The sequence below is a fragment of the Belonocnema kinseyi genome, chromosome 7, assembly GCF_010883055.1.
Source record: "Belonocnema kinseyi isolate 2016_QV_RU_SX_M_011 chromosome 7, B_treatae_v1, whole genome shotgun sequence".
NCBI classification, from domain to species: domain Eukaryota; kingdom Metazoa; phylum Arthropoda; class Insecta; order Hymenoptera; family Cynipidae; genus Belonocnema; species Belonocnema kinseyi.
Genome location: NC_046663.1, coordinates 127,223,227 through 127,247,235, shown reverse-complemented (window position 1 = coordinate 127,247,235; position 24,009 = coordinate 127,223,227). Strand labels below are relative to the sequence as shown.

The window sequence follows — 24,009 nt, the reverse complement described above, 5'->3', positions numbered from 1 at the left end:
TCATTTTAAGATATCAATTCGATACTAGATAATTAGTCCATTAACAGTGAAAATTAAATGAATTCGCGTCTGGCATAAGCTACAGAACTTACAAGTCAGAGTAAATATTTTTTATTCAATTTTATATTATCATTTTTAACTCCATTATACCTCATTTTAAATTTTCAAACTGTTGACAACTACCTTTCAGGTACCGTCGAACAATTTCCTCAAAACCGTGCATTATTTACTCAGAGGAGAAGACGACCTCTCCCAAGCACTCAATTTTCAAACGCTTCTACGCTTCTACTATCGGCGAGAAAACTATAGGCATCTGCCTTTGAAGCTTAACAACTCAGTAAAAAAAAAAAGCTAGTGCAACAAAAAAACAGTCGTATAAAAGCTGAAAGTGTTCTACGTAAATGAACTTGAAGATGTGTATGTAAAAAAAATTTTGCGCTTAGCAGACTGAAAAATGTAAATAAAAGTAAGGATTTTCGGGTACATTTAAGAACAGTCAAGTTTAGAGCATTATTTCTTATACAAGGGGCGATGAGAAAAATTTGAAAGCATTCATGAGTATGAGGAAAACTGTTGTGAACCAGTTGCAATTGAAAAATTTTAAAAATATTAAAAATTGTTGCTTAAAAGTACAAAAATGTGCAACTATATTATCTTCAGTTCTAATACAGATATTAAAGCGATTCAAACTGCAAACTGTAATGCATAGGCTCTGTATTTATTTTCAATCGCCCGTAAGGATGTGTTAGTCTTATTTTTTTGTGAAAATCGCGATATTTTTAGACATTTTTTTTGTTGGGAAAAAGTGACGGAAAGCAGGGGGGGGGGGCCTTTTCTGTTTTACTGCCGACCGCTGGTCCCTTTCTTTCACCCGTGGCCAGGTGCCATCCAAGCATTCAGAACTAGGGCTGCTTATACTTATAATTTCTGTCACTTGTTTTCCAACAAGAAAAATGTCTATAAATATAGCGATTCTCACAAAAAAGAAGACTAACACATCCTTCCGGCAACAACTTTTATTATTTTTTAAATTTCTCAACTGCAACTAGTTCACAACAGTTTTCCTCATACTCATGAATTTTTCCAAATTTTTCCCATCGCCCCTTGTATAAGAAACAATGCTCTAAACTTGACTTTTCTTAAATGTACCCAAAAATCCTTACTTTTTTTACATTTTTCAGTCTGCTAAGCACAAAATTTTTTTTACATAAACGTCTTCAGGCTCATTAACGTAGAACACTTTCAGCTTTTAAATGACTGTTTCTTTGTTGCGCTAGCATTTTTTTTTTGACTGAGTTGTTAAGCTTCAAAGGCAGATGCCTATAGTTTTCTCATCGACATTAGTTAAAACTGCATGGTGAAAGAGGTAACCTATTTCAAAAAATTTAGATCTTAAATATCATTTCAAATATTGTCGTACGATTCATTGCCGAAAGTGCAGGATACCATGTTAAAAAGCAACTCGAACTATTCGAATTTTCACTTTGCTCGAGTTCAATTTCTTCACAATAAAGACAAGTACCTTCCTTGTCGAACTCTTTTTAATTATTGGTCTCAGTGGCCTTCTATTGCTGACAAATCTATATTGAATGTAGATCCATACACGAACAATTAAAATTTTCAACTCAGCAGAATAGACAATCGGTCAACAAAAATCTTCTTCTGTTAGTTATCTACTTTTTGTCTGTTGAAAAACAGCCATTATTTCAATGTCAACTAAAATTAAATACATTTCTTCTATGGAATAAAATCTCTAATAAATGATATTGATTGAAAAAATTGACATTTCTTGTTTCAATGAAATTCTTAGTAAAATGAGTCGGTACTTGGCAATATACGAATGTGTAGATGCCTGTGCTCGGGTATGCTCGCCACTCTCCGAACATTAGGGTAGTCAGTGGTCGGCGAACAGCGAATATTCGGCATTCGGCGTAGGCCGGTGTGTATCGGGCTTAATGTTTATGATTTTTTATGTTACTATTAGGATAACCAGGCGCCCCTGGGCCTTAAATACCGAGTGTCATCATCGTGGGTTTTCCCCGGGGATTTTTGACTTCGTCTCTTTCCGACTGCGATCGGAAATAAAGGGTCGCTTCCACACGGGAACCGATACAGGCATTCGAAAAGCTCCTAAGGCAAACGAATTCGGCTTCGTGCAAAATTTACATGGCCAAGGGACATTCGGTCCGTTTCATTGTATAGCCAGATTTTCATTATATCTCCTCAAGAGAACATCTCTCTCACAGCTGACCGATGCAGCTCGTTGCATCGAGTCAACACAACCGTATAAAAATGTAAAATGTAGTGTAAATAGTCCTCCATTCCCAATCACATAAATACAGTCCACTCGTCAAATAAACTTTTTATATTTTTCATTTTAAATTTGTTCCAATTCTTTTATTAATCCCAAAAATTATAATTCGCACCCAACACTGTTACTAAGTCAAAGAAGTAAATATAAAACTTTGGCTTTATGGCCTGCACAATCATTTGTTTGCACTAAAATTGCTTTAAATTTTCGTGGGAGATATTTGCAGTTACTATCCTCATGTAAAATTAACAGTAAATAATTGTTATTATTGATTTATGTAATTTTAAATACCACGAAATTTTCAGGTAGTTAAAAAAGAATTATCAGGAATACAGAACAAATTGGTGATGAAAAAATTGTTTAACGATATGATTTAATAATAAAACACATTGACTTATTCTTTTATAAATCTAAGAACTTATATTTTGACCCTGGATTTATGTTTTCCTGAGGAGGAGAGAATTTGACTCTCGAAACGTCGACAAGAAAATTGAATAAAGGATCTTGTCAACATCATTACGGAAAGCATTTATATCCCAGAAAAATTTGTTTCAACAAAAATTCAAATATTTGGTAATTTTTAATTGACTTTCTTTATTATAATTGTATCATACAATAATCACATTATTTGTATTCTTAGAGTACTCTTACTAATGTTATTTTTTCGCCCATTTTTCATTTAATCTTATTTCTATATTTATTGTCAGATTGTAGGAATAGGTGTCAAGCTCCGTGTCATGTTTTCGTCGAAGCTACACTTTTGTTATACACGTCAACGTTTCCATTCTTACTGCAATTATTAACCGATTTTTAGGAATCTTTTTTTCGCTTTCTTCCAACTATATTAAACTAATTCTGATAATAAAAAATGAATCAAGGCATCTTTTCAAATCTTAGGTTTCGTGACTGGAATAAATCTCACGTCAATGAAAGGATAGTTCGTTCCGCATGATTCAACACGCTACGGTGTATCTGGCTATACTTTCGTGTGCACTTTAACATTGATATTATTATCGATTATTACTGCAAATATTAAACGATTTTCATGAATCTTTCTTTCACTTTCTTCAAATTATATGAATAAATTAATTGTGATAATTAAAATTAAATCAATCCATACTTTCATAATTTGAGTTTTTGTAACTGACCTGCATCTCATAATAATGAAAGGGTCATTCATTCGAGCAATTCGATGCGCCTCAGGGTAAATTTTCACAAGGGTCGATGAGAGTGCTGCAAGAATCCACACGCAGCTAACACTGAGTATCACTACAATGTTTCTCTATTGTTATCTCAGTTTTTTTATTAATCAACAAAATATAAACATTGTTTTCAATAGACGGTGCTGGTAAGCAAAATAGAATAATATTTAGATCCCATATGCAAAAAATCAGAAAAAAATATTTAAAATTGCGACTGTGAAATGGAATCCCGTTTTCCAACTCTAATAAACTCCCTTAAGGGCATATTACACACTCAAATACCTATATTACTAAATTCACTTCTTCAGTTGACGTAATTTTATTTCAACTTAAGAACTTATTTTGTAAATAAAATATCAGACTGCAAGTTTAGAAAATGTATCAGAATACCATTAACTACGTTTATATGCTTCATTTGAGTAGAAAATTTGCTAAAAATTCTTATCAAAGAAATTAAATTACCTTTATACACTCTTTTGTACGTCTCGCAAATATTTTGAATATATACAAATTTGTCAAAAAAATGGTTCCAGTTTCAATTTCTTTGAAAATGATGTTTAGCGAAATCCGTAATCAAATGAAGTACATAAACGTAGTTAATGGTTTTATGATACATTTTCCAAAGTTTCATCCCGATATTTTATTTGTAAAAAATCCGCCCGCCTCGCGGGCACATTCTAATTGAGCGCTGCGCGCGCGGCTTGCCAGTTTGAACGCACCTAGGGCTTCGCAATACGGTCTTCGCATTACCCTCCACATTTGTACACAGACCACAATTCGAAATTTTCTACATTGTATGTTAAAAACTATTATATGAAATGTCTATTACAATTTTTTTGTGTGTACCTTGGTCTGGTACTGCTTATTCAGATATTATTCGCGCTCAACAGTTAGGTTATACAGGTTCCAATTTTTTAGATTTTGGGCTATTCGAAAAATTCGGCTAGAATAGTTTTAAAATATATTTGGTATCTAGTGAAAATTTTGAATGAAATTTTTGGATCTATGAAAACAATCATTTTTTCTATTTTTTGAAAATTTTCAAATTTTTGAAAAGTATATAACTTTTCTAATTTTCATAAAAATAAAAATTTGTATTTAGATAATCTGCAAGTCTTTTACAAATCTATAAGAAACTTTGACAACAATTATACAATTTTGAAAATGCTCTCAATTTTTTAGTTATGGTTCGAAATATTTGATTAAAGAACTTAAACATTATTTTGGGGAGCTTCAGAATTGTGTCAAATTCGGACTCGATTGGACAAATCCTTCTCAAGTTAGCGTGGCTACAAGATTTAGGTTACCATACATACAGACAGACATACCCCAACAAAATGTTATGATTTTCGGATTCTGTGCGTGCCGAAACGTAAAGATCCGTTAAAAGCCAGAGATCGAAAATTTGGGCGATTACATTACACTCTCATGAATAAGAATGTAAAAAAGTTATTAAGTTCAAAACAAAAATTTAATGAACTGATATTTTTGGTTCCATCTCACGAGCTACACATACCAAATAGCATAAAAGTGTCTAAGATTAGTCTCTACCCAATACAAAAATCAACACAAAATATTTTTACCCCGGCTATTATTATTTTTTTCATTTTTTTTAACGTTAAAGTCAGAGGACTCGAATTCCCTCGCCGATATTAGGTTGCTTGCAATTTTATGGCCTATGTGTGGTATGCATTAAGATTTCAAAATTTCTGTTGAAAATCGAGCGCGAAGAACGCGTATCGTGAAAAGAGTGTGTGCCTTAAAACCTATAAAATATTGAGAAATTTCATCTTTATACATATTTAAGTAGAATATTAAGCATATAGATTAAAATCTAGGGTTTAAAAGGGATATTTATTCGAAAGTTTAATTCCACTGTGAGTCATCAATGCCCTGCTCTCCGTTCAAAAATATAGAGCCCTTTAATATTTTCCCAGTTATTCTAATGAATAACTCAGTAGGAAAAAATTTCTAAAATATGATACCTGAAAGATTTTAAATACTAAGGTTCGATACACTATGGTGAGTGTCTAAAAACTTGCAGACAATTAATCATTTTTTATGATGAGTGAAAGGTTTAAAAGTACCATTTTCTTATGACTATTTAATAATGCCACAATTTGCGCGGCTCGCAAGTTTAAGCGCGCCTGGGGCGCGTTCCTATTGGATCTGGCACTTCGCGCTTCATAATATATTTACCGCGCCCTACGCGCTCGGTCATTGTACATTCTCGTCGCGCACAGCTCGAAGGTTTGAGTCGCCTAGGGCCTAGGCCCTAGGGCGTGCACTTGGCCTTTGGTACACTCTTTTAGTGTCCTAAGATACATGCCAAGTTCGTTAGTCAGCCATTTTGGATAAAAATTTTTAATGTGAGCGCATTTTGAACATTTTTGAGATAACATTTTTTCATGATTCCAAAATTCTCTGTACATTTGTTCATAGTACTTGGAAAGAAAAATGTTAATTTTCGATAGCCCTACAAGATTATCATTACAACTTTCTGAATTTTTCGAGAAATTGTAAATTCAAATTTTGACTGCACAAAAAATAATCAAAAATTGCATTTTGTGGTCAAACTATGTAAGATTGGGAAAAAATGACAAGACAAACATTGCTGACAAGACAAACATTGCGCACCTAAATAATATCTACAAATTTGTTATTATTCACTTTTTTATATTGCACGTAGTTTTTTTTATTTATAAAAATGCATTGAAAATAAACAAATTTAATTTTTCAACACACGACGCAAGCTAAGAAAAAATAAATAGATAACATTAGTTCACCGAAAGTAGAGCAAACAAATTTTATTAATGGTTTTCTTTTAGTTTTTACTTTTCAATGCAAGCCTTCTTACCAGGTAGGTTTATTGACGATTTACTCTACGTATGAGTCGAGTGTTTAAACGTAAGTAACTTCACTCTAGGAACAATAAACGTGAGTCAGGATAGCGGAAGTGACTCGTGACTACGTCAAAGCCGGAAACGCTCTTGCCTCACATTATCACTTGAGCGCCTGCGCAGTGCATCTGCAATTCTATATGAGCATTGCATACATCACGCCAGCCACTGACGATGTTAGACGCAATGCAATATGCAAATACAAAATCTGCCAGGCTCATTTGAAAAAGTTTGAGGAAAATCAAACGTTGGCGTACAGTCGTACACGGAGAGACTTTTGATATAAATATTTGGTTCATTCTATATTTATAATTAAAATAAAACGTAAGAATCTAGAGATAATCGGGGTACTATTATACAGATTTCTACTATAATTAGAGATGATGGTATTTCTTTATGTGTTATTATAAGCTCGAGTGAGCAAAAATTAGTATACACGTTTAGAAAAAGTCTTATTTACAGTTTCAAAATTGTGTGTGTAAAAGTGATAATTGTCAATAACAAGTTTTGTAAAAAATAACGTCAAAAGTAAGTATTTTAAGTGAAATGTACGAAATTTTAGTATTCGTAAATAAGAATATGTATTGAAATGAGAGCCGCTAGCAGTATCCGCAACCGGGATTTGCGATAATTCTACAAGAATATACTAAAAGCGCCCGAAGGTTTCCAAGCTATAGTCTATAGTCTAGACTCTATGGTCGGCTTTACACCGACGAGCGAAAGGTTAGTTACACCTGGTTACACGGGCGTAGTACTCATCGACGTATAGAAATGGACCGGTAACGCTTTGGGGAGAACTGAAATGGGCTCTAGAGAGAAAAACATATGAGACGTAGACCTGCCTTTATCTATTTCAGGACTCTGTCAAGTGATTTGGTGGCCCCGGATATTGCCTAAATATTCTGTACGGTTAATTAAAAAAAAAGATCAACAATACATTAGAAATTTGTAGTTATAATAAATTGAATTTTAAAGAACATTCATGTGAAATAACCTGTTTGAGATAGATTATTTTAAAAACTTGTTAACCTTGAATTCTTCTTGAAATTGGATTGAAAATGCTACAATAATAATCGTTTTGTGAGTTCAAAAATAATGTAAAAACAGTCAAAAATTTGAACAATATTTCTATAACATAAAAAATAATCATTTGTATTGCATAGGTACAAAACTTCATAATTTGAGGTTTTGTGTTTGTTGGAACATTTTTTATTTTACTATATTCAATAACTTTACTTACGTATGAAAACATATTCCCATGTAAACGTCTTGACAACGGCCACAAACTGCACAGGCTGCCACCATTTTTTACATTTATTTACAATAAATTATCATTAAATAAATTATAAACCAATCAGTTCTGAAAAGTGCGATAAGTCACATTATTGGGGCACTCGCGACACAAAGCACGGTCCTGTGCTGCGCCAAACTTCACCCAACGAAAATATTCTCGACCAATCAGCTTTATCTAGAAAGAGATAGGTCTACGTCTCATATGTTTTTTCTCTCTCTAGAGCCCATTACCGTTCTTCACACAGCATTAACCGTCCATTTCTATATGTCGATGCTAGTACTGTTGGGGGGATGCGAAACTTTCGCCACGAAAATAGCGTAGAAGAAGTGTTGCCAACTCATACAATTAAAATAGGCCAGCTAATCGACACTGCCGGTAACGTAGGTCATCAAAATTGAAGTTAGCAACCCTCCCTTCACGACATTTTCGGGGTGAAAGTTTTGCTCCACCCAATAATTCTACGCGCGTCTAGTTAACCTTTCGCTCATCGGTGTAAGGCTGACCTATGTGACGTGTTCGCTCCTGAATCCCAGAGACTGTAGTTCAGCGATTCCCAAACTTTTTTTGCAGTTTTCAGGGAGGGGCAGGGCCGCCACCCTAACATTTTTTTCCCTCTACTTACTACTAGAACCCAAGGGGGATACTTGACTGTGGGTCATGTGGGAGGTTTCATGCTTCACGCGAGAGAATTAGAGCCGGCTGAGAAAAATTAATATGTGTTAAAATGTTAATAAATTAAATTTTAATTAGTTGAATCAATTTCCTAATCTGATTTTAAGCAAATGAAAAGAAAGTTGATGAAAATCGGTTAATATCTTCAATGCCAGTTGACAGTTATTGTAATTTTGCATGTACTTAAAGATGTGCTTAATTACTCGAAATGTTAACCGATTTTCATCAACTTTTTTTTCATTTTCTTAAAATTACATCAGGCAAATGATTCAGATAATTAGAATTGAATTGGGCCACGTCTTTAGGATTTTAGTTATTGAAACAGCATTAAATCGCATGACAATGAAAGGGTTCTCATAGCGGGGGGCTGCCGAGGAGCTGGGCCCTGGCTGGCTTCCCCCCTAGGGGGCTGCCCGGCCCGGGGTGGCTTCCCCGACCGCGGTCGGGCCGCCGACCGTCGGCACTAGTTTGGGAATCGCTGCTGTAGTTTATAGGGCGCATTTGATTCTTCCGATCGATTCATAAAAAATAAATTTATTACATTCTCATCCTAACGAGAAGGTTGGTTTTATGTCAAATTTCACTTGGTCGGTTTTCATTAAATATCCACGTTTTGAGACCCCCCGAGTCAGAAAAAAAGATTTTTACGAAGGTGTCCGCCTGTAGTCTGTATCCTGTAGGCACGATAACTTTCGGAAATTGATCAGATCGGATTCTGCTTTGGCACACTTTTTTAAGGCCTAAAATAAAAGAACGAGTTCATAAACCAACTATTTTGGATGAAAATTCAAAAAGTATGCGCATTTTCAAAAATTGTTATATTTTGGCAAGATTAAAAAATTATATGTACGGTTATTCTTAGTACCAAATAACAAACTGAAATTAACATTTTAAGCCAAAAAATGCATGATATAAAAAAGTCAAGAGAAGAAAAACGTGATTTTTGAAAGCCCTAGAAGATTATCATAAAAACTTGTTTAATATGGTCGAAAAGTTAAAAATTAAAAACTAACATTGCGCGTATTAAAAAGATCTACAAATTGGTTATTAATCACGTTTCGATAGGGCGCGTAGCTTTTATTTTTACTCGTAAAAAACAACATAAAAAATTAAAAAATAAATTTTTTGGACTAACGACATAAGCTACAAAAAAAACTTAAGAGACAAAACTTGTTTATCCAAAAAAGAGCACATTTTTAATCGTTATTTTTTTTATAGGATGCGCAATTTTTTTTATTCGTAAAAACAATAAAAAAAAGTGATTTTTGGACAAAGGACACAAGCTATGAAAAAAATAAAGACAAAATTTACTCTTCAAAAAATACCAAAACAGCATTCAAATTTTTCATGCATAATTTTCGATAGGACACGTAGTTTTTGCTTTATTCGTAAACAATAACTTTCAAAATAAAAAAATTAAATTTGTTTAACAACGGCACAAGGTACGAACTAAAATTAACAGAAAAGACGTTCACCCGAAAAGATCTATAAATTTGTTATTAATCATTTTTAGTTAGGACGAGTAGATTTTCTTTCAATTGCAAAAAAGAATATTGAAAATGAAAAAATTAAACGTTTGGAAAAAGTACGCAAGAGACGAAAAAAATTAAAAGACAAAAGTTATTTAACAAAAAAATATCTACAAATTTGTTACAAACTCTGGTTATAAAAATATATACAAATAAAAAAAATACTTTTTGGAAAAAGGACATAAGATACAATAAAATTTTATTTAACAACATTTTTCGCCTAAATTATATCTACTTTGAATATAAACAAATTAAATTTATGGAACAAAAACACAAGTTGCAATAAAATGTTTAATACAAATTTTTATTTTATTAGAATGCGCATTTTTTTAATGACAAAAATAAGGCAATGAAAATACTTCTGTTCCAATACTAATGCATATTATGATTGGCAATAGTATACATTTATTAAAATGATATACATTTTTCAGGGTCACTGAGAATAAAATTTTATTGCAAAATAAGAAACAAATATTAAAGTAATCATTAAAAATAAGATTTATACTTTATTTTGCAATATCTGAATAAACAGCTCCAGACCAAGCTACAGAAATAAATATAAAATACATTATACATTTGACATAATAAAGTTGAACATAATGTAGAAAAGTTCGCATTTTATACCAAATTGAGTGTGAAGCACGAGATATGTGATGAGAATGTGTTCGTTAAAGTCGAAAGATCTTTAACAAAAGAGAATTCACAATCACCAAATGACATTTGTCGATGCTTTGGCCTTTAATTTTAAAATTCTGCGCACAAATGTAGGAGCGAGATAAATATATTATCGAGCGCGAGTCCGGTTTACAATGGTTTCGAGGGTCCATAGGTTGGAACAGCAGAAAGAGCTAGTAATGTTCATCGTGGATCCTGATTTCTAAAGTACCAGTTCCCAGTTCTAGGTCCATGAACACAATCCTAGATGCCTCGACGTTGACATGGACATTTCCGGCGGTTAAAACTGATTTCGAAATAGGGATTTTTCTCCGCGATCCTTAATGAATCCGACATAAAAAATTGGCTCTCACTATTAATATGTAGAGTAATACAAGAATCTGACGTAAGAATAACTGAATTTCATTTTTAACTTAAATTAAGTAAATCAATTAATTTCAACCATTAATGGGCCTTTAATACTATATCTCTATCTGAAATATGCAGTAATAAATGAACATCTGAGAAAAATGTTACCTATCAAATTATTTTCAGTCGTGCGCTAGAAAAAAGGCGTGCACGAACACTTACCCGTAGAGAAATTTTGGTTGGGCGCCGGTCGGGCCACGATCGGGAAAAAAGTGGGCCCGATAGGATAATCAGTCTATCGCCAGACCGTAAAAGAAACGCCCAACCCGACAGGGCCTAATCTGGCCCAGATATGGCCCCTTTAATTTTTTATTCCTATAATTGATAAAATTTCCAAAGCTTTTATATTAATATTTTTTCAACTTTGTATTTTACAAAACTTCAATTTTTCAATATTCTACACCATATATCTTGATACATTATATCTCATTTTCAATAGTCTACCTTGCATTATCTGTTTCTATTGCTTGAATTTATCGATAAGAGTTTGCATTTCGAAGAAAATTATTCTGCTTTAACAAACAATTTTCCATTTTTGAGCTATTACACACACACAGACACACGCACACAAATCAATTTTCATTATAAATATTTTTTAATCTTCTGAATACAGTTGGTATAAGGTAATTTCTAATTTCACAATATCAGCAACAAAATATAAAATTCTAAAAATCTGGAAGATATATTTTTTTTACATAAATAGTAAATACGCTTAAAATAACGACGCTCTCTCGAATTCATGGTTAGAAATCTTTAGAACCTAAAAATTAATTGTGATGTTGATTCTAGAGAATTAAAGCTTACCTTCGCCTTCATTACGAATATAAGAAATCTCACCAATAATTATGTGATTCCGAAATCGCAATCTACTTTTTGCTTTTGGCACTTTAAGTTCGAGTAAAGAAAAAACGATAACAGAAAACTTCACATAATCTTGTCTAACCTAACCCGACCCGACGTGGTTCTGACGCGAGCCACACCATCCGCCCCCTTGCAATTTCTGCACGGGTACAATTAGTAAAAATTTCGATTGACGCGTGGATCTTGGTATGCTGGAAATATGTATAATTTAATCGTTTGTGAAACGTTTATGTTGGATACATGATCTAAGAAGCTATGGTCTCAGCTCGCGCAACTAAAAAAAGTGAACCAATCAAATGGCCCGTAGAGATTCGTAAAGTGACCTCCATTTTTAAAAGGACGTTAGGTATGAGTTCAAACCATGTTTAACGCTGCATGTGCGAATTGCAGAAAACCTCGAGAACACTCTTATAAATAATCGTATAAAGCTAAAATGAAAATCAGAAACATGTCACTTATATTTATATAGAATATCAAAACGGGAAAGTGCGCTATTAAAAAGTTGTAAGTGCCTTGTAACATATTTGTAGAATTATAATTCCGTACTATGTACACTGCCGATTTTGGAAATAACGAAGAAAGTATACAAATTTTCTTGCAGTGTGTTTTTTATTGCTGAACTTATTATAAATCATTTGCAGTAATTGTATAAAGTCTGCTAAAGTAATGTTTTTATTATTTTAACTATTATACAAATTAATCATAAATGGTTAAGAATAAAATCATTAATTATAATAAATAAAGCAATTATAATAAATGTAATTATAAATTAATAATTATAATAATGAAGAATTATTGTGATTATTATAATAATACAATATAATTCAATACAATAATGCAATACGAGGTATATTTTTATGATAAACAATTTTTATGAAATTTATGACTAGTTTGGTTTTATTCGCCAAAATAATTTATTTCAGGTAGTGTCTAATTTAATATACAAATAATCTCATTTAATTATTTTCAAAACCAAAAAAGTGATAACAGTTTGTTACACCGCGACACCATTGCACAAGAATTTCATTTTCTCCGAACTGAATAACTTATTTGGATCAAAAATTCTAATCTAATTTCTGGATGTAAACAATTTTTTAAATATAATTATTTTGGTTTATGTAAGTGAACATGTTTCACCAACTATCAAATTACAGTAGAACCTCGATTATCCAAGGCTCCGCGTTATCCGAGACAATATTACAGCCAAAAACGATTAAGCAGATTGAAAAAGTCCTCTATTACCGACTTCCTTGAGCCAAGCTATAGTTACAATGCTTTGTACCATAAAGATAAATCCATATTCGTAAGTTGTTTACTTTTATTTGCTAAATGTTTATATTTATTTTTCTATTTAAAATATGTAAAAAATAGATAACTCTTCCGAATTTTGTACTTCTTCCGATATATCAGAGTTTTCGCTTATCCGAGGTATCTCCTCCTAACATTACCTCGGCTAATCGAGGTTTTGCTGTATACCTACATCCAACATACCGCGATTCACGCACCAATGGGTATTTTGACTGATAAGTGCTAGTGCATCACAGTTCGCGAACGCCTTTCTGCTAGCGCAAATAAATTTCAGATTACATGACTGAAAATCATTAGAAAGGTAACATGCCTATTAGTTGTTCATTAGATTACTGCATATTTTATATAGCGACGCGGTATTTAAGACTAATTTATTGTTGAAATTAATTGATTTACTTAATTTAAGTTAAAAATGAAATTCAGTTATTCTTAAAAATCAGTTTCGTGTATTACTGTGTATCTGTCAAAATTAGCCGATTTTATATTCTAAGTTTTAATATTAAAGAATAAAGAGTATATATTTTGGACGAATCTTGAGTACTGAAAATGCTCAAGAAGTTCAACACTATTAAAAATAGCTAGAGGGCTATATTTACCTTTCTTCTGTGTGGGAGTAAAAGCATCTGGACGGCGAAAGAATAGACGCCTCGAAGTTTGGACCATTCAGCATTAATATAAGCTGCCGGAGCCTTGAATCCTGGGAGCTGGACGTCTACCTGAATTGTTCGCCTCATGGGTTAAGGCCGTTCAAGTTAAGGTAGTACGGGAAACTAGAATCCAGACACGGGAAGCAGACATTTTTTGATGAAAGAGCAGCAGCAGGCTAGCAGTAGCTAGACGCTAGCGGCTGGCTAGACCAATAGGATTGAGGTTCCTATCCTGTGGAACACAGGCTGGATAGACAGACCCTCGTAGTCATCGCCACCCCTCTAGGTTAGCCCCCTCCGCCAGAGCCAAGGGGCCCCCACAATTTGGTTTCCATTCCAGTCGTCCCATTGCCCCCATGGATCACGGGTACTCTGTGATCATAGTTACCGACGCGTATTTCACGTTCAAGTCTAACTCCCTATCAACCTCGGTCTTAAATATTCAATTGCAATAAACAAGCATGGATAGGTCTTTCACGAACAAACAACTGCCAGAAGTACGAATTCACATCGTGAGAATTTTTGAATATAGGTAATAATTAATGGCTAAAATCGATATAGCTTTTTCCCTTATTTTGTGTATATGGTGTAGAAATATGTATGTGTGTGTAATATACATATTTACAGTGTGCAGTGTGTTGCGAAAATGCAAGGGTAGTATATCGCCCGCTTTTACAAAATCAAGTTATAATAAAAAGCAATAAGATTTCAAGTCTTTAGTGATCTTCTGGGAATATGTGATAGTGTGAAAGTGAACTGTGCAATAATTAAAGACATTTTTGTTGTCTATCTCTCCTTACCAAAATATTCATCAGGGTTAATATTGACTGCTGTTTCAGTTCACAGAGGTATGTAAAAGTGAAGGTTCACTCTTTTTGAAATTTTGTCCCTTAATTTCCAATGATTTCTGATGACAGTGGTATGACTCCTATTGATTTATTTTTAATGGTAGAAAGAAGAGCCAAGGTGCAATAAGACAATGAAGATAAAAACATATTTAGTTACGTACCTTAAATTCAAATCTTTACTGCAATGTCATATACATACCAATCATAGGGAAGCATAAGTGCGAGTGAAATACCTAGCAGGCTTAGTAAGTGTTCAAAGTCGTTTTTAGAATTCATGTGGGACTCGCAAGAACTGAGAAGTAAGAGTCCTAAAACAACTTATTAGCTCTTGCACTCTGTTCACAAAAATTCCTTGAATTTATGATAAGGCGTCAGTTGCATAGGTCGTAGATTAGAGCTAGACGGTAATATATTGCTGCTATGAAGTAAAACCCATTCTAAAACTATGCGGATCTAGTATCCTAAGCCAATAAAATAAAGACTCCAAATCTCAAGCATACCTATTTTCACTCAGGCCCTCTCACCAATCAGGGAATAATTCTTCGGCAGCTGTGATGAACCTTCTAATTTTTCCACCACCACCATCTCCAATCCTCCAATACCCTTATCATTTTATCGAACCTCCTTCAATTTCCTGTAGAGTAAGTAGACGTAACTCCCCATGCTCATCAAATCATTGGTCGTGTTATAATCCTAACAAGAGCTGCGTGTTCAATATATTATTGAAAAAATATTCTTATTATTCACGGGACATTCTGATCATGAGCCAGAATAATCCATTAAGTATTTCGAAACATTATTTGTAAATCAGATATAGAAGACAATTCTTTTATAAACCAGTTTGAGCATATTTTTCGGAAAAAAGTAATTTAAACAACAACTTTTATCGGAAAGCTTTACGTATTTTTGTAAAGGCCCATACCTAGAAACATTAATTATCAACATGAAAAATGCATACGCACATGTTTACAAAAAAAATGCTTTTCTGTTTTTTTTTTTAAGATCAAAGAAAAAACAGAAGGTAAACTTTACATTGATTTCCGATGAAAGATTTGCTGCAACAAAAATTAACTTTAAACAAACCGGTGTACTCCAAGAGCAGTCCGTTCGCTCCTTCTTACTTGTTCCTTCTCACTCCGACCTGCTTCGGTGCAGAACAGACTGCACCATTGCAGGATAACCAATAGGGCATAGGCTATTAGTGACTGTCACAGTAAAATGTGTACGATGAATATTATGTTTGTGCTTAGTATTATATATGCACATACTGAGTTTAGAGTATGCGTGCATGAAATTTAGTATACGCGTATACTTATTTGAGTACACGCGTATGGTAACTTTACTGTACGCCATACTTATTCGTGTAAAAATAGTTGCAAATGTAATTAATGAGAAAAGATTATTTATGAATTCAATTTCAACGCTTTTTATACGAATTAGTATTTTTTTACTGATTGGTATGGAATAAAATCTATTCATGAATGGATAAAAGTCATCGTGCTCTGCAATTAGTATAACTTCATATGCGAATTCAGATATAGAGTATAAAATATTCAACATTGTATTCAAAAACATTGCATAAATTAAAAAATAAATAAATTAGAAATATAATTGTAATAAAATGAATTATAAGTTAGTTATAATGGGTAAAAATGTGCTAAATACTGTCGTTATAAATTCATATTTTTTTTTATCATGTATAACTTATTATATATAACTTATATGATAACTTTCTGGACTGCACTTTGCCTAACAGAAAAACACGCTAATGAGCAATCAGAAGTTTCAATTACGAGGTGCAAGAAACTGTACATAAGTGACAACGTATTATAATCATAATTATTTTCATTTGGATCACAAAAATTTAAAGCCTTTTTTCAACCTCAAACTAAAAAGTAAAACTAAACGCTCCATACTTAAATACTGAAACTACAATACTTAAAAGTTTTCAAGCGTCGCTTTCCAGCTGATTTTCTTCTTTGTGATCCGTCCCATAAATATTGCCTGGAAAATAATCAATTAGCATAACAATCATTATATCAGTTTTTTTTTTAAATAAAAGTTAAATGTTTAAGGTAGAAAGTAAATTGTTTTGGAAAACAGTCGATTTTGAAATCACAAAAGATTAATGAAAGAAAGAAAATGTAATCTTTGCAGTGATTTCAAAGTAACCTTTACCTGTTACAACTCTATTGAATCTTGTTTTGTTTCGATGCAAAAAAATTCAGCTTTATCCACTTGACAATTACCCACAACAAAAATTCACTTCTGTTCTTTCTCTGTTATTTTTTTCGCCCCAAAAATAACTAATTTATAACAAAATACATGAATTTTCATCTTCTTGAATCCGCAGGATAAAGTTTCATCCAAACACGGATTAGTTAAATTTTTGGAAGACAATTTTTTTATATAAGAGAATAGAATTTTTTACCCGAGAATAAGAAAGTTCTAACAAAAATTTAATTTTTCCCCACATAGTTAATCCTTCAGTTCAAAAATTTTTTACTTCAAAAAAGGGAAGTTTTAAGAAAAATATTTAGTTTTCTACCAAAGGTATGAATTTTCTGCTAAAATTATGAATCACAAAACAAATAAATTTCTAAGAAATTACATAAATCTTGAATCCTACACTGTAAAAAAAATTTCTGATAAATTTACCACTTTCAGAGTAGGTCCGATTATTACTTACTCCCAAAGTAACGTTTTCACTGAAAATAACGAATATCCACTTTCAGTATGGGATTTAACTTTTAGGTTATTTAAGTTTCCAGACAGATTCTGTAAAATTACAAATGGATGATGAATTTTAGGTGATGGTATTCTAACCAAAAATATTCGTGTTTTTATTCATCATGTTAACTTTAGCATCTACATGATAAATGTGAATAATGTCAATTTTACTAGAAATTGTAAATTTCCCGTTCAAACAAGGAATACAATAGAAAGCAGTTTTTTAATTTAAAAATTCCTGTTTAACATTTTTTATCAATTTTGCAAATAAATTTTTCCATCATTTATACCGTTCTGAAACACGCTCTTTTACCCACATAATTTTATTTTTACCATTTTTGCATTATTTTTCGCAACTTTGAAACTTTACAATTACTTGTACTTATACTACGTTCACAGCTGTGCAAGTACGCTGCGTTATGAATTATCAAATTTAAAGACGTGAGATTACGTTGGAAAAAGAAATTTTTAACAGTTTCTGTACTTTTAGTCCAGACGCCATACGCAGTCCTGTCGGATCTTATATGTCGCCAAAATATTTTGAATGATTCGTATGCTGAATGATCTCCTGATTCCGAATCGGTGTGGTACGTCTTCGGCAGATTGTGCGTTCTCGAGATATTCGCAATTAATAAATTTTCTAATTACTCCCGATTAATGCTTTTCCATTAAACATATTTCGATTTTTTTTCTGTACTTTATTAGTTCATTGCATGACGAATAAAAAATGTCCAAACATTTATATTTCTCTAAAGTTAATAATTTCCTGGCAAAATGGAGTTTTATTGGGTGAAATTCTGCGGTGTGATAATAAGTAGTCATTTTTAGTAAATTAAATTCATGTTAGAGATAATATTTTTGCTCAAATATATTGTTGCTGTTCCCAGACACAAAGTTCCTGTGAAATTATGGTGAAATTGTTTAAATTTGAGCAACGACGCATGAATAATCAATTACGGGGTTTCAAATACTAACAACTTTCCAACGAAAAGTTATAAATGTTTGAAATTTAGCATGATAATTTTCTAAAGTACCACTAAAACAATTATGTTGAGAAAAAATTGTGTATACAAACTTGTAGAACAATCTAAATTCCAATTATTTATCTACAGTTCTATGTGTAGTGGGAACTTGGCACGAAGCTTAAACAAACTTAGAGATTATTTGAAATTCAGTCATGTAATTTAAATTTCTTAATTTCTATTCATTTAATAGTTATTAACTTCCCTTTTTTTTAAGAATTCGACAATGGGCTCGGTAAGTGACATTGTAAACTCGGAAGCGCTCATCTGGCCGGCTGGTTCGGGGCCCATAGGCGTGGAAATAGAAAATGCTAGCAGAAGGGTTCATGGGTTCATTCGACACCGTGAAACTATTTTGCTGTATTAAGAAATAAGAAATTATTTAATTTCTACAAAAATCAGTTTCTTTTATTTCCTTGAAATACTAGAATCAGAATAAAATTAAATAATGATCGAAATTTTGTTTTAAATGAGGCTGCGGCCAATGCTCGAAAATTTCGGTACGAATAGGCGAATTTTGAACGAACGTACAACTCGTTTAAATTATTTAAAATCATTTTAAATTTCACATTAATTTTTAAACTTTTTAAAACTTGAAATTAATCAAGTTTTTTCTATAAAGAATAAGCAGGATTTTCTAAAAATTGTATGAAAAATGTCATTAGTTTTAAAAGATATTTAGAATTAAATTCTTGCATTGAAAAGTGTTTGTACCTAATTTACATTTTATACGTGTAAATTATTGAACATTTGAATATAAAATTTTTTTTATTCAAAAACAACAAAATTCAAGAGCTTCACTTTGAGTGCTGTAATATTTAATTTGTACTTTATTTTTTATTACTTCAATAAGAAATTTTTTTAGCTTTGGAGACCAAATTTTTTTATTTTTTGATCATGAAAAATGTTTGCGAACTGAGAAAAAAACCGAGAAATTACCGGGATTTTTCTCCTTCGATTAAAATGGCCACACCGACGATACCATAAATATATTAGATGAATGATAAATAATTTAGAGATATTACTATATATAACGACACGATATGTAACTGAATACGGACTCATCGACACCTAACAAAACAACGTCTAAGAAATAAATTCCTGAATTAGAACATATATTAATACTAATTATACAATAATAAAGTACATGAAAAAATTATTTCATAATATTAATGTTGTAAATGAGTCTGAATCGTTTTTTTTTTACTTTAACAAAACACCATTTCTTTTCATAATTAAGTCAGTTTTCCTGGAAGAATAATTCAGTGCAATCATTGTGGCTGAGTGGGCCGCCAACCCTTGCTCGGTATTTACGACGATTCGACGCCAATGGTTTCTGACCTGGCCCGTTGTTAGCATGTTTCCTAGTTTACGGCATCACTTATAGCCCCATTGTCAAATTCTTCCAAAAAAAGGAAAGTTGATAACTATCTAGGATTGTTTAAGCACCGTGCCAAGTTCCCACTGCATATAGAACTGTAGATAAATAATTGGAATTTACATTGTTCTACAGGTTACAATTTTTTTATAAACAATTTTTTCTTAACATCATTGTTTTAGTGGTCCTTTAGAGAATTATCATGCTAAATTTCAAACATTTATAACTTTTCGTTGGAAAGTTGTTAGTATTTGAAACCCCGTAATTGATTATTCATGCGTAGTTGCTTAAATTAAAAAAAATTTCACCATAATTTCACAGGAACTTTGTGCCTGGAAACAGCAACAATATATTTGAGCAAAAATATTGTCTCTAACATGAATTTAATTTACTAAAAATGACTATTTATTATCACACCGCAGAATTTCACCCAATAAAACTCCATTTTGCCAGGAAATTATTAACTTTAGAGAAATAGTGTTTACTATAAAAAGTGTGTATTTTAGCCGTTATTTTCAGAACTTAAAAAAATATTTCTCTTTTAGATGATATTTTTGAAGATATTGCAGACAGAATTTTTTTCCAATTTTCTCACCTATTAGTTGCTATTGTGCAATAAATATTTGTCGGAGGGCAAATATGTTTCGACATTTTTTATTCGTCATGCAATGAGCTAATCAAGTGCAGAAAAAAAATCGAAATACGTTTAATGGAAAAGCTTTAATCGGGAGTAATTAAAAAATTATCAATTGCGAATATCTCGAGAACGCACAATCTGCCGAAGAAATAGCACACCGATTCGGAATCAGGAGATCATTCTGCATACGAATCATTCAAAATATTTTGGCGACATATAAGATGCGACAGGACTGGGTATGGCGTCTGGACTATTTTACCAGCGTCAACAAATTCAACACTCAGAAAGTAGGTCCATTTATTAGCTACTCTGAAAGTCACAGATTCACAAGCAAAAACTGTAATTTTACAAAGCCTTGCTATGTCAGTCTAAAAATCGTAAAGTTACAAGATTGGTTGGAACCTCTAGTATGCAAGTGGCATTTACCCCTTAATCAGAGTAGTAAAATTGCGCCATTTTTTGTTGATAATTTTACCATTCTAAGTGGTAGAATTTTTTTATTTTTTACAGTGGACATTAAAATTTTAATTGGTAAATTAATTTTAAATTAAGAAAAATGAATCTTTCGAAAAACAGTTGAATTTTCAAGACAAATAGTCGAATTTTCTATACTAAATAGTGGAATTTTAAACCCGATAATATGAAGTTTCAAGAAAAAAGGGAGTTTTAAATTAAATAGTATTTAAGTTGTAAGTTAAAATGTTTACTTTTTGACCTTAAAAATAAAATGTCAACAAAATACGTACATTTTGCACCAAATAGTTTAATTTTCAATCGAGAAGATTAATTTTCAACCAAAAAGACGAATTTTCGACAAACTACATAAATCTGGAATTAAGCAGTTGAGTTCCTAAATTTAAAAATGATCTTTTAATCAGGAAAAAAAAAGGTAAATTTTTGTTTAAAAAGATTAATTTTTCATTCTAGAAATTCATTTTAATAAAAAAAAGAACAAATGTTCTACAAAATTTGTTATTTTTCTATCACATATCTGACTTTTCAACCAAAATGTTAAATTTCAAAAACAAAAAGACGAATTTCTTATATAAAACAATAGAATTTTCAACACAAAAATATAAAACTTTAATAAAATAGTTCAATTTTAAGTTAAAAAAATATCTTTTTACTCCAAAAAAAGAAAAATTCTAAAAAGAAGTTTAATTTTCAACTGTAAATAAAAATTTTCTTTTAATCTTAAATAAGGATATAAAGATGTATAAATAAAGTGGATTTGTCTCTGATGATTTATTACTCTAAGCATATTGTGCAATGACCATGGCCCTTGCATTTGTGCCTACATGAATCTCATAGATCTCAAGGGTGGAAGGATGTTAGAACTGAAAATAAAGATTTACTTTAAAATTAATAAATACCATTCAAGTGTAAGCTTATTCGGTTCATGTCAGAATTACCAGTTATTACTGAAATAATGATAATCTACTGCAAACTTATATCAACCTCAAAAAGATTATAATTAAATATCTCAAATGTCACATTATTTAGGTAAGATATTATTATTATTACTATTACTTATTTAAAAAAGATACCTACATAATAAGATGGTTTAATTAAATTCTCAATGGATGCACGCACTTTATACATGAATATTATAGGGTAAAAACTTTCTTTTCTTGACGGATAGCACTACTGCATGGTGGTCAGGTGACCTTTAAATTTTACGCGCACGATTGACGCGCAAAAATCAAGCAATTGACTATATAGGCGATGGCTTATCTGCTCCTTCGTAGATGGTCGAAATGGCTGAAAATAAGATTTTCATGTTGACCATACCGAAAGGTATATCTTAGTTATCCCTGATAGCGAGTCTGATTCTCTTATAAAAGTCAGACTGGCCGTAAAATGAGAGTATTTTTAATTGTGTCGAAATATCTTTGGAAGGACTGTTTGACCATGTAAAAGGAATGTCTGACTCTCCAAATTTTGACCATCTAACTTTGACCATCCATTTTTCTCCGTGGATGTATACGCATCCTAACATAGCTCAGAAAGAAAATTGTATCCGCATTCAATAGCAGCACGTGCAGACTCAATTGTTATGACATGTGCGCGAGGGTGTTTGATCGGAGCAAACGTTTCCTATGTTCATCGCACCGAATTTAAGGTCCTGCATGCGGGAACGTCAAAGATGCTATCAGCGGATTGGACCCTTTTCAAAGATTTACGATCGACAAGCCCTTAGCTGGTTAAATCCAATTTTTATAAAGACCTAACTAGGCCAGTCATTAAAGCATAAATATTTCAGAATGGAAACTATATGGATATTCGTATAGTGTTGATGTCTGGGATGAAGACCAGTTTTTTCTGAAATTTCTAGTTTTTGTCCAGTTTTCAATAGGAGTGAAGTAATAATGAATTCAAATTAAGAAAAATAATTGTTAATAGTAAAAGTACAGAAAATGTTAAAAATTCCTTTTTCTAACGTAATCTCACATCTTTGAATTTGATAATTGATAACGCCGCGTACTTGCACAGCTCTGAACGTAGTATAAGTACAAGTAATTGTAAAGGTTCAAAGTTGCGGAAAATAATGTAAAACTGGTAAAAATAAAATTATGTGTAAAAGAGCGTGTTTTAGAACGGTATAAATCAGACAGGCCCAACCTGGAGAAATTCCCGCCAGCCACACATGTTTTGCGCTTACCACATTTCGGCTGGAGAGCGAGAGTGGTGGTAAACGCGTGCCTACTATCGGCGAGAAAACTATAGGCAGGCCTTTGAAGCTTAACAACTCAGTCAAAAAAAATGCTAGCGCAACAAAAAACCAGTCATTTAAAAGCTGAAAGTGTTCTACGTTATGAGCTTGAAAACGTTTATGTAAAAAAATTTGTGTGCTTAGCAGACTGATAAATGTAAAAAAAGTAAGGATTTTTGGGTACATTTAAGAACAGTCAAGTTTAGAGCATTATTTCTTACACAAGGAGCGATGGAAAAAATTTGAAAAAATTCATGTGTATGAGGAAAACTGTTGTGAACCAGTTGCAGTTGAGAAATTTAAAAAATAATACAAATTGTTGCTTAAAAGCTCAAAAATGTGCAACTATATTATCTTCAGTTGTAATACAGCTATTAAAGCGATTCAAACTACAAACTGTAATTGATAGGCTCTGTATTTATTTTCAATCGTCCGGAAGGATGTGTTAATCTTCTGTTTTGTGAAAATCGCGATATTTTTAGACATTTTTTGTTTGAAAACAAGTGACAGAAAGCAGGGGGGGGGGGCTTTTTTGTTTTACTGCCGACCGCTGGTACCATTCTTCGTCCCCTAGTTCTGAATGCTTGGATGGCACCTGGCCACGGGTCAAAGAAAGGGACCAGCGGTCGGCAGTAAAACAAAAAAAGGGCTCCCCCTGCTTTCTGTCACTTGTTTTCCAACAAAAAAAATGTCAAAAAATATCGCGATTTTCACAAAAAAGAAGACTAACACATCCTTCTGGGTGATTGAAAATAAATACAGAACCTATCAATTATACGAGGGTGGATTGATAAGTTTCCGGCCTGACCAAGAGATGGCGCCACCAGGCCTACCTTGAGGTGGCGTTCTATAGTACCATCCTTAGATAGCTTGT

General features: G+C 32.3%; 1 protein-coding gene across 1 annotated transcript in view; it reads left to right on the top strand.

The window, feature by feature from the left end:
* Window positions 1-14,268: 14,268 nt before the first annotated feature.
* LOC117176678 (zinc finger protein jing) overlaps window positions 14,269-24,009 on the top strand; it is an 89,027-nt gene continuing 79,286 nt past the window's right edge. The window contains exons 1-2 of the mRNA XM_033366931.1: window positions 14,269-14,339; window positions 14,623-14,655. Of these exons, the coding sequence (XP_033222822.1) occupies window positions 14,269-14,339; window positions 14,623-14,655 (104 nt within the window). The remainder of the gene's footprint in view (window positions 14,340-14,622; window positions 14,656-24,009) is intronic.